This window comes from Typopeltis vanoorti, chromosome 2 (genome assembly GCF_054136105.1).
Source record: "Typopeltis vanoorti isolate ZY-2024b chromosome 2, IOZ_Tvanoo_1.0, whole genome shotgun sequence".
Lineage (NCBI taxonomy): Eukaryota > Metazoa > Arthropoda > Arachnida > Uropygi > Thelyphonidae > Typopeltis > Typopeltis vanoorti.
Window position 1 is genome coordinate 142,341,373 of NC_143550.1, and position 16,051 is coordinate 142,357,423.

Below are 16,051 nucleotides of genomic sequence, written 5' to 3' on the forward strand. Positions count from 1 at the left end.
TTGTGGATGTTTAGAGCGGATGGAAGAAGGGTGTGTGTGTGTGCAAAGTGTGACCTGAATGAGGAACTGATGAATGCAAATATGAAATTGATGACAGAAAGTGTCAGTAACGAGAATGTTGCGGAAAAAAAAACATGAGTGCACGTTTGAAAGAGAGGTGAAAAAATGTTAAAAAATAAGTAAAAAAAAAAAGAACGATTTGAAAACCGTAACTGATGTTAAAAGGGACAAAAATGAGGAAGAGTGGCAGAAGGAAATGAACTTGAGAGAACGAATGAAACTAGAAATGGCGTGACGCAGAAATCGAAAGTGAAAAAAATCAAAAGAATGAATGATAGCGAAAAAAGAATGAATTATGGCGAAAGTTGGATGCATGTTAGACCGAAAGTACGGAAACAAAGAAAGATAAATGAGAGTGAAAGTGAGAAGAATGATAGCGAAAGTTGGATGTATGTTGAACTGAAAGTACGGAAACAAAGAAGGATGAATGAGAGTGAAAGTGAGAAGAGGGGGTCAAGAGTTAGAAAGATTTAATGACAGAGAGAATGTGTCGTGAGATTCGGAATTTGAATTGGATTAGATGAGGCAAGAAATGAAATGAATGCGGAATGAAATTAAAAAAATTCATGTCAAAACTATTAAAATAAATCATAATGGCATGAAAGAGTTAACGAAAGAATAGCGAGTAGCGTTGTATGGCCATTCTATTATTAAAGGTGTGCTAGAGGATAGAATGCACAAGGTATGTTTTCCAGGCGGTAAAATGAGTAGAGTGATTGAGGCATTGGATATGAGACGGGAGCGAGCAAAAGAGTTAATAGTATTAATTGGTACAAATGATTTGAGAGAGGACAAAGAGCATGTCAGAATGGATATCAGGAGGCTGCTTGGAAGGATAAAAGAGAATAGTGTGACAGGAAGGGTAGTCAGTGTGTTGCCTAGGTATGACTGTGGTGAAATGAGGCGGAGAGCAAGGATTATGAATGATATGCTGGCTGAAATGTGTGAGGAGATAGAAATACAGTTTGTTAATGTACTGATTGAGGTTTGAGGGATGAAGTGAGCTGTATGGGAGCAATGGACTGCATTTGAGTGGTTATGGTGTGAATCACTTGGAGAGACTGCTGCTGGAAGGTAGAGAAGTGAATAGAGAGAATGAATCAGATCGAGAGGGGAGTGATGTGGAAGAGCAGGAGAGATTGAAGAAGTGGACATGAATGGGGAATTGAGTGGTATGTGTATAGAAAATTAGAGAATGGGTGTGCAAGAGGAGCAGGGAAATGGGGAGGCTCAGGGTGGACAGGGGTACACAGCGCGAGAAAGGTGGATGCTCCAAGAGGAGGTGAGAGCATGTGTAGGCAGGAAAGGAATGGGATGACCAGGGATCAAGAGGAAACAGTTGGAATTGAAAAGGGTTCTAAAATGAAGAAGCAGAAAGGAAAATGGCCCCAGTCTAGCATGGAGCGATTACATCAAGTGAGTGGTATCAGTGGAACTAGGTGTAGATCCAGAAATGAGCTGTTGTGTTTGTATACCAATGCTAGAAGTATAAGAAACAAAGCAGATGAAATGGTTGCACTAATTACGTGTTCAAACAAAGATTGTCGGAATAAGTGAGACATGGTTGGAAGAGGATGACATCCTGACAGGAATAGAGATGGAAGGGTTTGATGTGTTTCGTGAGGATAGAAGGGGTAAAAAGGGAGGGGGAGTGCTACTGATGATAGAGAAAGAGTTATGTCCATGCAAACTAGAGATGCAAGACGGAAATAGTGCCAGTGGTTTTGAGGCAGTAGGGTGTGAGACAGAGGTGAATGGAATGAAATACTTGGTTGGATGTTGTTATAGACCAGGAAATGTGGATGGCAGTGACTATGAAATGTATAGTCAAATTAGCCAAGCAAATAAGAAAAGAGTGATCATTATGGGTGATTTTAATTATGGCAATATAGACTGGAATGATGAGATAGCAACTGGAAGTAAAGAAAATGAGTTTCTTGAGTTTTTGAGGGATAACTACTTCAGACAGTATGTAACAGAGGACACACGAGGATTAAGAGTCTTGGATTTGGTCATCACATCAGAGGATGTAATTATAAATGAGGTGTCAAATCATCCAATTGGTGAGAGTGACCTACTAAAAACTATCTAGCAGATGCAATGTCTAAATGTATTCCAAGGGTGAGAAGGTTAAATAAGGTAGATGCGAGATGGATGAATAAAGAGATCAAGCATGAGATACAGAGAAAAAGGGCATTGTGGAGGCAGCATAAGAGAAGTGGAAATAACCAATTTCATGAGGTCTACAAAGACCAGGCAAGGAGGGTGACTTGGTTGGTGAGAGTAGCTAAAGAGAGGTATGAACAGCAGTTAGCTAATGAAGCCAAAAAGAATCCTAGGGAGTTCTTTCGATATGTAGCCAGCAAAAGAAAGAATGATTATGGAATGATGACATTGATTGGAGAAAATGGTATAAAGACAGCTGTTGCAGAATGTGTGGTGGAGATACTTAATGAGCAGTTCATAAAGATCTTTCAATCTGTGAATGTGACTTCATGGAGACATTGAGAGCAGTTGATGATTGGGAGGAGAGAGTGACTGTAAGTGAACAAGAGGTGTTTGGGGAGTTGAGTAAACTAGATGTAAATAAGGCTGTGGGACTTGATAATATATCACTGCATATTCTGAAGGAAAGTGCCAGAGAGTTGACACCTGCCTTGACATATATTTTTAATATGAGTCTTGCACTTGCTCAAGTTCCTAAGGAGTGAAAGGAGGGCAAGATTGGGCCGCTTCATAAAGGAGGTGATCGAACTCAAGCATCAAACTATAGGCCTATCTGTGTGTCAGGTGTTGTGGTTAAGTTGTTGGAGAAGCTTGTGAGAACTAGGATCCAGAGTTAGGTTGACAACAATGGTATTATCTATGATGGACAGCATGGATTTGCTAAAGGGAGGTCATGTTTTAGTAATCTACTTACTTATTACAATAAAGTGACTGCTTCCTTGGACAGAGGAGAAGGATACACAGTAATATACTGTACTTGCATTTCGCAAAGGTTTTTGATAGAGTACCTCATGATAAGTTGATAGTCAAACTGGAGTGGATGGGGTTGGATATTAGATTGGTGCATTGGATTGGAAATTAGCTATCTGATAGGTATCAACAAGTTGTGTATGGGGGGGGGCGATATCCAGGAAAAGGAAACTTACTAGTGTGCCTCAAGGGTCTGTTTTAGGGACATTACTGTTTAACTTGTATATTAATGATATTGGCGAAGATTTGGATGGAGCTATTCAGTTGTTTGCAGATGATGCAAAGTTGGGACAAACCATAAAGAGTAGTGAAGATGTTGTGGCCTTGCAAGAAGACTTGAATAAATTGAGTGATTAGGCACGGAAATGGGGATGTGAGTTCAATGTTGCAAAATATACAGTTTTAAAATTTGGAAAACAAAGATGGGATGCAGAATTTATGTTTGGTGAGAATATATTGTTGGAGGTAGAGGAAATAAGAGATCTGGGGTGATAGTGGATAAGGATTTGAAATTTAGGGGACACATCGCCAAAATTGTGAAGACAACACAAAGGCTTCTGGGAATGATACGGAGGACACTGACGTGTAGAAGTAGGAAGATTCTTGTTCCGTTGTATAAGGCTTTGATTAGGCCACACATGTGACCAGATTTGGTCACCATGTTTTCAGAAGGATGAAGAGATATTGGAAAGGGTCCAAAGGCGACTGACTAAGGTAGTTTCTGATTTCTGGAATGTTGAGTACGAGGAAAGATTGAGAAGATGTAATTTGCAGAGTCTGGTGGAGAAGAGGAAGAGGGGAGATATGATAGAGACCTACAAGTTGGTAAAGGGTTGTTATAAGATCAGCGGTGGAGAAGTTCTACAGAGAATAGTGGGAGATCAGGGAAGAACCAGAGGTCATCCCTGGAAACTGTATAAAGAGGGTGTGAGCAGGGGAGTGAGAGGCAGGTTTTTTCGTGCAGAGTTGTGAATGATTGGAATGTCTTGCCTGTGTTAAATTGTGAATGAAACTATGTTGTGTAATTTATTTTTTTTATTCACATTTAACATTGCATATTATGTATTAATCATAATTTGTATAAAGATTATTTATTGTTCTTTAATTAAGAATTACTATTTAATTATTTATTCTATTCTTAACCTACTGTTAATATATTAAATAATAATATGTGTAAAATTTATGGTAACTAAATATATATGATGTAACGTAAAGTGTTATTTATAATTAATTTCATATGTAATGAAAATGTTGACTAAGTAGTTCAAATATTCTGTTTATTCTTATTTGTGAAATTATTTAACGTTATGTAATCGTTCATGTAGTAGTGGAGCGTTGTATTACATTAGCGAAATGTTTGCGTTTAGTTTGTTGTCATGGAGACGCATGAGTAAACAACCACGGGGTCGAAGAGAACGTGGCATTCGAACGGGGGGGGGGGGGTGAAAAGAGTAAAAAGGAGATAATGGAAGTTTTATTAGTAAGAGAGAGGGGAGAGTGAGCTTTGCGGAACCAGTAGGAAGGTAGCATACAAGCAAAGAAGTAAAAGAAGATTATAAATTCTTTAGGGCAGATATTCATGAGAATAGTGTTAGAAGGCCAAAGCGTAGTGAATCATAAAGTTTGTTAGAAGTGAAATCAGCTGTGGTTATAGAAGAAAAGTTAATGCAGTAATCAGATAAACAAAATTGCTGTTTTTTTAGAATAGTGAAGCGCAGTTAACAAAAGTTCAGTTAAAGCGTAGAAGAATTTTATTATGTGTGTTCCGCTAATGTAAATAAGTTAATTCATAAGTGTACTCGCAATAACTTGATGTATTGAAGATTTTATCTGGTAAGAGTAGTTGTATATGTTTGTCTATTCTAGCATTAACTGTAATAGATCTCCGATGCTCAAAGTCCGGAATAAGCTTGCTTGGAATATTGTCTACCTAGATTAGTGCCTGCTGAGAACTTAAGCATTGAACTGACAGATTTGTAGAGACTGACTGATTGTGAAGTTTGTTATTTTAATCTGAGTTAAGAAAATATGTGTTTTTGAAGTTGCAAATTGTTTTTGAGAATTTAGAACATCGAACTGGAATGAGAGACTTAGCGAGTTGTATTGAGTTTATTGTATTGTTTCATTTAAAAGTAGAATTATTGTACTTGTTATATATCATATATTAAATGTTTTATTTTGTTAATCTAAATATTGTGTTTGCCTGAATTCCTTATTATTGCACCGTTCATAAAAAATTCGAATCTAGCGGGTGCCCCAAATAGAATAATAGTTAATTCGGCCAGAGTAAATGAGAAGACTGCTAGCTAATTAAAGATTGATCTTACTATTTATATAGACTAATCTAAGATAGGGTGGCGCAGTATAAATATAAATTTCCCTATTTTTGGATCGGTGATCAATTTGCGATTAAGTGTTATATTGATAAGAGTGACTTGAACCAAGATGGCGGATTTAGAACATAATATGAAAATAGAACGTCGCAACACCTGAGAGTGTGGTGTCTGCAAGGAGTTTGAGTGTGTTTAAGGTTTGGTATGATGAGATGTGTGTGTGTGATAAAAGCACCTCCCAGATGAGTCTTTGACTCCATGAGGTCTTGGGGTAATAATAATAATATATCCCCTTGCAATCCATTGACAATGTCATTGATATAAAGTTGAACAATACAGGTCCCAGTACTGAGCCCTGTGGAACCCCACTTGTAACCTTCTGCTTCCTTGATATTGCTCCACCATACACAACTCTCTGATACCTATCAGACAGCTAATCCTGAATTTAGTTGAATAACACGACATGGGTTTATCATGTATGCAACTTAAATATCAGCTTATCATGTGGCACCCTGTCAAATGCCTTTGCAAAATCCAAAAAAAATGGCAGTATATGCCTTTCTCTCATCAACTGCTCTTGTCACTTTATTATAAAAGACAATCATACTACTAAAGTATGAGCGCCCTTTAACAAATCCATGTTGATTCTCACAGATAACATCACCCTCTTCTACCCAATGCTGTATGTAGTCCCTCACTGATTTCTCCAAGATCTTAACAACTACTGTTGACACACAAACTGGCCTATAAATAGACACTTCCAGTCTGCTACCGCCCTTGTGCAGCGGCACTATCTTACCTTCCTTCCATTCCTTGGGTACCTATCCTGCAGCCAGACTTTTATTGAAGAGCCAGGTCAAGGGAGCTGTCAGTTCTTTAGCACATTCTCTCAAAACATGTGGTGAAATACCATCTAGAGTGCTCAGCATTTGGAACACACTCTCCTCTTTCACCTCTAAACCTCCCCTATCACTCTAGTATTAAAACCTTCTTCTCCAGGATGAAATACTCCAATAAATTTTTCATTGAACAACTCTACTATGTCCTTGGCATCAGTCACTCTATTCCAAATTTTTGTCCTGCAATATCATTCTTCCACAATCATTTCTCCTCTTACTGGACACATAGCTAAAAAATCCCTACGATTTTCTTTGGATCTTAGTGCTAATCTTTTCTCATATTCCAATATTGCCTTCCTCACCATACCAGTCACTCTCCTGGCCTGCGTCTTATATTTTTTGTGCATCTGCCCTCCACCCCTCTAATTATATATCTTTCATTATCTCTTTTTCAACTGCAGTTCCTGTTTGATATTGTTAGTCATCCACTTTTCACCAAATTGTGTTTGCTTCTTCACTTGTGGAATACAGCTTACTTTTGCTGCTAACAAATATTTTTTCACAATTTCCCAAGCACTAATGATATGGTGGTCTTCCAATTCCACCCTCCATGGAACTGCCCCTAGTTGATATCTAAGACTATTATAATCACCTACCTTATAATTCCACATACGTTCCCTTTTCTTTGATACTCCTGCATGTCTATTCATTTTCCAAGTCAAAACCACATGATCACTCTCTCCAACTGGTGGAGAGATGTCATCTCACTCATTATCAGCTCTTCTGATGCTATCACCAAATCCAAAACTCTTGAACCTCTTGTTCCCTCTATTACATGTTGCCTAAGACATTTGTCCCTCAAGAATTCTAGAAATTCTATTCCCTTATTACTACATGCATTTTCCTCTTCCCAGCTTATACTGCTGTAGTTAAAATCTCCCATAACAATCATTCTTCTTGCACTTGCAAAGCTCAACTGCCTAAACATCTCCTGCTCTCTACCCTCTTTGCTCCTTGGTTTGTAGCAACACCCCACTAAATATCCTGTCTTGGCCACTTCTACCTCACACCATATGCTTTTAAAACCATTAGTGTCACTGCCTTCCAAAGCCTCCACTCTTAGAGGACATAAGTCATCACTTATCATACTCCACCTCCATGTTTTCCTTTCCTATCCTGCTGAAAAATGAAAAACCCTGCTACTTCAATTCCTGTTATTATATATAATCTTCTGTGAACCATGCCTCAGATCCCAATAATCTTTGGTCAGGCTGATGCTATCAGCGCCACCAATCATCTCCTTTATTTCAGACTCCAGGCATTAGTATAAAGCATAAAAATGTCACTGCTTTTATACCTATCACAATCCCTTCTAGACCCCCCACTAGACTCAGTGTTACCTACTATCAACATAAATATAAAATTCTCTAGGGTTTTGCTAACTGCTTCAGTCAATCTCTTTCCTAACTACTTTGCACCTTATACTCTTCATGCTGTTGATGGGTGTCCTTCTCTTTATATCTCCTACATAACATCCTCATTCTCAGAAGTTCCTGCATAATTTTATGACTCATGCATTTCATCCCTACTTTATTCATCCTCCTAACCTTAGGAATACAATCTAGCATTGTCCTAAGTAATTTATTTCAAACCAAATCTCAGGAACTACTGATTTCTCTCCCTTTCAACTTACTGAGCCACTGCAACATCACCAATCTGTTTCCTTAATTTATCATTGTTGGAATTACTTTGTAATTCCACACATATCTCTTATTATTATTTTTATTATTATTTGACACCTCCAGGGAGTCTAAAGACTCTGCTTAACTGCTCCTCACATCAAAATCACATGTTCGCTTTCCCCAACTGGTGGCATTGTGATGACATCTTCTGTCATCACACTGTATGAGGGAGGGGGAGGGGATCTGGAAAGTTTTGAAACAAAATTATATTAAAGCAACTGATATAACCACAAGAAAGAACATACTAGTAGCAGAGTTATGAAGGTGTTTATGTTCTTATATTATTATATCCTCGTATGTTCTTTCTCATAGTTATATCATTTGCTTTAATATAATTTTTGTTCTAGATATTTATCAGAACTTTCCAGACATCCCCCCTCGTATGAAATGATATTATTAAATCTAACACTCAAGTCCCATATGTTGTTTCAACTACATGATGCATAAGATAATTGTCTCTAAATAGCTCAAGAAATTCAATCTCCTTACTCACACATGATATTTCCTATATCACCCATTTTTCTCGCCCTCCTATTGCTCACCAGTCTCATCTGTCTGAACATTTCAGAATCATCTCCCTCTGCATTCCCTAGTCTGTCGTAAAATCCCACTATAAATCTATGATTTGTGCTAACCTCAACCACACACCAAATAGCCTTAAACGCACTATCATTATTGCTTTTTTCAAGTTCCACATTAAGAATACATAACTGTTCTGAAATCATGTTCTGAAGTAATAACCCATCTTCTTTTTTATCTTTTTGTCTTATAAGAAATGCTACAACCATCACATTCTATTCCCATAAGCTCATTATCCTTTGTTAATCATGTCTCATTAACACCAAATTTGTAGGCTGATTAATTGTATCAACTCTACAAACTCTTCGTCCTTATTCTTGATATTGCAATGTGCATAAGGACAGTAGCTTTCCTCTAGTTCCCCTTTCCTTCCTAGAATTCCTTATTCCATCATTCCAGTAATTTGACTCTATTGGTCCCACTAACATCCCCAAATCCCTGGTTTCATCAATTTCCTAGAGTACAGTTCCATCAATATGGTTTACATTACAACTGGTAATCTTTTCACCATAAAATGCATAACCTTGCACTTTGCCACATCAAACTGATATCCATTCTCCTTTGTCCATATTGCCAGTTTATTTAAATTATCCTGCAAAATTTTCACACCATCTTTATTGACTATTGCTGTGCCCAATTTTGCATCGCTGGCAAACAACAATAGTTCCTCTCAGATCATTCCTTATATTGTTCGTTTACAAATTAAATAATAATGGCACTAGTTGTAGCATTCTACTGGACTCTATTCCTGACTAAAGTACTGTTTGGTATCTCTGATCCTCATGTTGTGCAATTTATTGAATTGAATTCCATGTGGTATCCTATCAAAAGCCTTTGCAAAGTCCAGAGTATCACTATAAACCCATTATCTTTATCCAATTCAGCTGTCACTGTATTATAAAATGTGAGTAAGTTACTGAGGTATGACCTACCCTTCACTATCCATTCCTGTATTTGCCTTTTAACCAACTTCTCAATACCTTGACCATTAATCCTGAGATGCTGATTGGTTGGTATACTATCTCAGTCATGGAGCCTCCTTTATGTCTCCATGACTGAGATAGTATACTATATAGTATAGGAACTGTCTCAGCTCTGGACAAACCCAGAGCTGAGACTTATGTTAAACAATGTGGTTAAAGACATTGACAATTCTCTAGTACCTTCTTGTAAAACCTGAGCTGGTATACCATTTAATCCCATGGTAGTATTCATATCAAGGTTCTGTAATATCCTATGCACCTCCAGTTCATCTACCTCTATTTCCATATAAGCTATTGCCTCTCTTGTTACTGGAATATCTCCACCTGGATGATATACTCTTGCAAAGTGTTCACTTAGTAATTCAACTAGTTTGTTTGCTTCAGTTACCTCCCTACCTCGGTATTCGTTAAAATTATTTTCCATGATCATTTTCGCCATTATTTGCAACATACCACAAGCACTCTTTGGAATTACCTTTTCCGTGTACTGCTAATTTTCTTTTATCCTTCTTTTGCCTTTCTTACCATAATGTTTACCCTTCTGGCCTATGCTCTGTATTGCTCATGCACCTGCTGGTCACCTTCCTTGCTGAATTCCCTCCCCAAATATTTCTTTTTTTTTATTTTTTTTTATAGCTCCTGCTTAATGATGGTATTCATCCATTTAACTCCCACTTGATTAATCCTCCTGCCTCTAGGTGTGCAGTCCACAATTACTTCTCTCAAACACTCCTTTACTACCTTCCATGCACTATCAACATCCAGCTTTTACACTTTCTCATGCTGTGAGATTGCTCCAAGCAATATTCTAAGTTTGTCATGCTTATAATCCTGTAATTCAGCATATACTCCCTCTTAACTAGAAATTTCACACATTTTGCCTTCCTAGGTCAAGACGATATGATCACTATCACCAATTGGTGGCAATGTGGTCAGCTTGGTTACAGACAAATTCTTTGATACAATTACTAGATCTAGTATTCTGAAACCCCTAGTACAGTCCATCACATGCTGCCTCAGGTAATTATTCCTTAATAACTGCATAAATTTCATTGTCTTCCTTCTATGTGCCTTTTCTCCTTCCAATCTATGTTGTCATATTTAAAGTAAGAGCCTCCGTATCTCAGTCGGTATAGATGAAGCTCTTTGGTCGGAAAGACCTGGGTTCGATTCCCATCCCATGTGTGAGGAACCTTTATCTGGCCTCTTTCGACTAAAGTTGAGTTAGGTCTCATACGGAGGTAGAGGGTTTTTCACCCAGAAACTCGGGTTTTTAATACCTCAGAACAGGCAAACTGGCCTGTGAATACACACACAGATTGACAGTCATAAAAATACATACTTAATCCCTCACTAAATTGATCTTAATCTAAATCCTATTTAGATTAAGATCATTGAATCTTAATCTAAATAGGATTAAGATTCAATGATCTTACCAGATGAATTCACCAGTTCTAAGGGATGGTAGAGGAATGGGGGGGAACCCCATATGAATAAATAAATAGTTAAAGTTTCTGCAACAATTACCTACCCTCCACTCATTGGGCTTATTTGCTGATGTATGCTATCGGCATCATACTTTATATCCTCTATTCCAGGGGTGTTCAACCAGTCAATCCCGATCGACCGGTCGATCGCAGAGCGAATTTTGGTCGATCTCTTGTGTATTCCTCCTTACTTACAAATTTAATTAAAACCGAAAACTAATATTTTATTTACCATTAAAATTGTCAAATCAGTAATTTTCTTATAAGTCCGGGTAAATGAATTCATTTGGATTAGTGGAAGTCAAACAGTGAGCCGAGTGAATACGATTATAAGCAAAGTGTACAAAACTCGATAGCTTAAATATTAAATATTCCAAAGCACATTACATTGATTTTTTACTAAGGTTAAGTCCCATGTGAATATTGTAAAAAAATAAACTTTGTTTGTCTCGGTATAGTTTGTATTAAATGTTTTTGTAAATAACTCTTTTAAAGCTAACTGTATATACTGCTTTAATAAGAATATGTTAGAGTGTTAAAAACAAAGGCAATGTTTTTGTCGCCGAAGCTGTATATGGCGGTGTTAGAAAGATTGTTATCGAAACTTGTATGCATGAGAAAGGCTTGCATGCTCTAAGCGTAAACATCTCCGAAGTCAGTCAGAAAGAGTTCAAACAACTTTCCGATGGCTGACAACTTACAATCAAAAGAAAGTGGAGGAAAACAAAAGGCTTACTGAACTTGAAACTTAAGATGAAAGACTCATACCAATTCTTTGGGGTTTGCCAAACTTCATGCGAGGTCTCAGAGGAGGCCTAATAAAAAGGGACTGAAGCAAGCAGAAGGGGTTCCGGTTCCAGAATTGCTGTCAGAGAGGAGGCTTCCCGGTCTAGAGTCGCCGTCAGAGAGACTGCCTGGATCCATGTTGCTTGAGAGAGGAGTTTCCTGCTTCCAGAAAGGAGCTTCTCGGTTCGAGACGTCACTAGAGAGAGAGACTACTTCTAGGCTGCAGACAAGGTTTCAAATTGCCAAAAGGAAGAGTTCCAATTGCCGGAGAAAAGTTTCCAGGCCAGGTTAATGTCAGACATTCACCAGTGTGTTGCGTTTTCATTACAATTTGATGAATCAAACGACTTCACTGATATTTCTCAGTTAATGGTATTTATTCGCATGGTATTTCAAGATTATTCAAGTAAAGAAGAACTTTTGAAAATTATACCATTATTGGGAAGGACTAGGGGAGAAGACATTTTTTTGGCATTTGATGAATTTGTGAAACAACACAAACTTCCGCTTTTTTTAAACTTGTGTCTATTACTACTGATGGTGCTCCTGTAATGATAGGTAATAAATCAGGCTTCATTTCATTAAGTAAAAACGATGATAAATATCCAGATTTTTTAACGTACTACTGTATTATTCACCAACAAGTACTGTGTAGTAAAAGATTAAACACAAAAGATGTTTTGGATATTATATTTAAAATTGTAAATTCTGTTCGAGGAAAAGCCCTGCAACGGCAGTGATTTAAATTACAGTCAGATGATGATAGGGAACTTCTATTGTACAATAATGTTCGCTGGCTCAGCAGAAGTCAATTTTTAGAAAGATTTATTGTATTAATTAACGATATAAAAAATTTTCTTGATGAAAAAGGAGATATTTATCCACAATTGAGTGATAAAAGGTGGTTGTTACACTTATCATTTTTAGTAGATTTCTGTATGAAATTAAGCAATTTAAATTTAGAGTTACAAGGTAGAGATAAAAATTTAATTGACATGTTAAGTTCAATAAAAACTTTCCAACAATACTTACTTTTATTGAAGAAAAATATAAACGACCGCGAATTTAGACATCTCCCATATTTATTAAAATTTTTTGAACAAAATCAAGAAATGCTTCGCTATGATTTAAAAGAATTTATTCGTGAAATAGAATTAGTTGAGGAAGAAATAAATTCAAGATTTAAAGATTTTAATAAAACTGAAATGATTGTATATTTTATCAATAATCCATTTCAAGAAAACTTGAGCATCACAGAAATTTGAAATAAAATTAGTGGGCTGTTTGATATAAACCAAGCTGAAGTAGAACTTGAGATAATAAACATTCAGAATAGTTTACATTTAAAATCAATAAACAATGAAGTTATTTGGAAGTATGCACATGAAAAATTCCCAATATTAACTGATATTGCGCGAAAAATTCTGACGTGTTTCGGATCGACATACTTGTCAGAATCCGCTTTTTCAAATATGACCGTCATAAAAAATCAATTAAAAAACCAAATTACAAATGATCATTTGGATGATTGTTTGCGATTGGCCATTTCTTCATATCAACTTGACTATGAAAATATTGCGAGGTCCAAACAATGCCAAATTTCAATTAACTTTTTTTTTTTTAATCAACCAGCATTTCCTGTAACTTGTGATTTTGTAATCAATCTGTTGTTTTTTCTAACTTTGGTTTTCCAAAATAGAGAAATAAATATTTTATTCCAATATATATATTTTTCTTTTGTTGTATTAAAATAATTAAAAGTGAATAAATTTTTAAATACACAAATAAAGTTTTTAGTTGTATATTTTGTCCTACTGGATTTCATCTTACACCAGATAGTCTTAAATGCACTTTAATCAGTCTCTCTTGTTAACCAATCTCTCTGCAGTTGAATTCCTACTCTTTTTGGTTGCAGTTCTTTAGCTATCATCAACAATATCCCTCCTCCTATGCTTTTCTCTCTGTCCTCCCTGAAAATACTATACTCTTCACATTCTGTCCATCAGCCATATTTCACTAATTCCAATAACCTTTGGCCAAGATAAGATGAACAAACCAATACCAAAAACTCCTTGCCCTTGTTCTGAATCCTCCTAGCATTAGTGCACATAAAGTGCAATAGCACCCTAGGCCCACTGTCCTTATGCTTTATATTGACTATCCCATTCTGGCTTGTTACCAGCAGTTTGTTACTAACTTAGGCATTTTTTGCATATTCTTACATTCAACTGTCTCATTGATATCTGTGAATTTGCTCAATAGTTCCCCCCCCCCCCCTCATCCAAGCTCTAGTTTCCCTGATTTTGCACATCCAATCTCACTTCATTCAACAACACTTTTTGCAGACTTCTGGAAGTCTGCAAAAAGTGTTCCCCCCCCCCCCCCCCAAACCAGATGCCAAGCCCATTCAAATGCAAACCATCCACCTTGTATAAGTCCTTTTGTCTGAAAAACTCGCTCCACATCTTTTGTCCTGCATAAACTACATATTGACTCATTCCTATCATGGCCCTGCTTATGCTTCTAAACATATTGTACACAGAAAAAGAAAAGCAAAATGAATATCTTTAAACATTAAGATAAACTGCCCAATTTATCTTTAAACATTCAGATGAATTGCCCAGCCTGGCTGGCCGAATGGTTAGTGTGTCCAGTCAAGAGGCTGCGGGTTCGAATTCGAATCCCACCGTGGGCATGGATGTTTGTGATTGTCTGTGGAAATACTAGTGGTGGCAGTCGGCGGCATTTACCGCTGACTGCCACCACTAGTAGCAGTCAGCGCCATTGTAGTTGCAGTCAATTGGTGGATTGTGAGTGGTGGAAGCAGAGCTGTAGAGTAGATGCCTTCCCTCAATGAGTCTTTGGACTCCCTGGAGGTGACAAATAATAATAATAATAATAATAAATATCAAATACATCAAAATGAAAGTGTTATTTGTAACTGTTTTTCTCTGATTTAACAGAAAACACTAGACCAATTCAGTTTTTAATTCATCTGAATATTATACAGTTAAAAATTATACCTGAGCTGCAGTCCCTTCCAAAGAAACCAACAGGACAAGAACAGACTCCAGGATATAGGCAGGACCCTCCATTACTGCAATGAGGATTGCACACAGGATGTGCACAAGTAGGACCAGTCCAGTCAGGAGGACAAGCACATTTTCCAGAAATTAGACAAGTTCCACCATTCAAGCAACTCAGATGACACATAACTGAAAATTTGATATAAACTTTCACTATTAAAACACTAAAGTGAATATAATATGTAAAGATGCATTTTAAAATACCATATTATATCATTTATACATTTACAAATGCTAACAGTATGCAAACTATGAATGAAATTTCCTTGTAGTTCAAATTTTTTCAGTGACAATGCACAGTAAAGAAAAAAATGCACTAATAAATGAAAATAAAAATGACAGAATAACAAAAGGTCTATTGTAATCTAAGGAATATTTTAAAGTGAATTTTAAAGATACTTAAGTAAATTTTAAGGAATGGGATGAATATAGTCCATCAAGGATTCGCTATAATCATCCCTTTCCTTTGCCATATACGGCATTCATACGACACACTATGGAATATGCCTCATCGATCTGGGCTCCAGCTTCTACTAGCTCAAAAGAAAAACTTGACAGAGTACAATCAAGAGCAAAAAATATTATTATAGGTGGTCTCATCTACAAATAATTTAAAATCTCAACAAGAGTGTGGGCTTCACATACTAGAAGACAGAAGAAAACTCTCCACAGTTAAATTCACTAAAAGAATCAGGAACCAACAACAGGATCACATCTCACTCAGGACTTTCAATACCTGGACAAGAAAATGTAGACTAAAGAGATCATCTACTTTACAATATGATCATGAAATTAGAAAACAGATCGACTTAGAGCACCTGCTCAATGAAATAAGCAAAGAGCTATTTTTTCCACTATTCTACCAAAAAACACAAAGATAAACTTCTAGAATCTTGTTCAAAAAATGATTCATAGCAAGAAAATAAAAGAAAAGGAATTGACACTATACATCACTTAACTAAACCATGTCATTGCCTACACTGATGAAGCACTCAACCAAGGAGGTTCAGGAGGCGAGCCTATCTAGAGGCGAGGAAACGCAAATCAAAACCACAGCTGGCAAAATAGCTTCACACTTCACTTGTGAATTAACAGTCATACAAACAGCTCTCAAGTTCTATCTCTCAAATCCAGTAATAAACATTACAGAAGGAATAACCATTTACAGCAACTCAAAATC

General features: G+C 36.7%; 1 protein-coding gene across 1 annotated transcript in view; it reads right to left on the minus strand.

Annotated features, from left to right (window-relative positions):
• Positions 1-16,051, minus strand: part of LOC150109481 (von Willebrand factor D and EGF domain-containing protein-like) — a 419,421-nt gene that overhangs the window by 51,844 nt on the left and 351,526 nt on the right. The window contains exon 27 of the mRNA XM_090402470.1: positions 14,809-15,000. Within this exon, the coding sequence (XP_090258596.1) occupies positions 14,809-15,000 (192 nt within the window). The remainder of the gene's footprint in view (positions 1-14,808; positions 15,001-16,051) is intronic.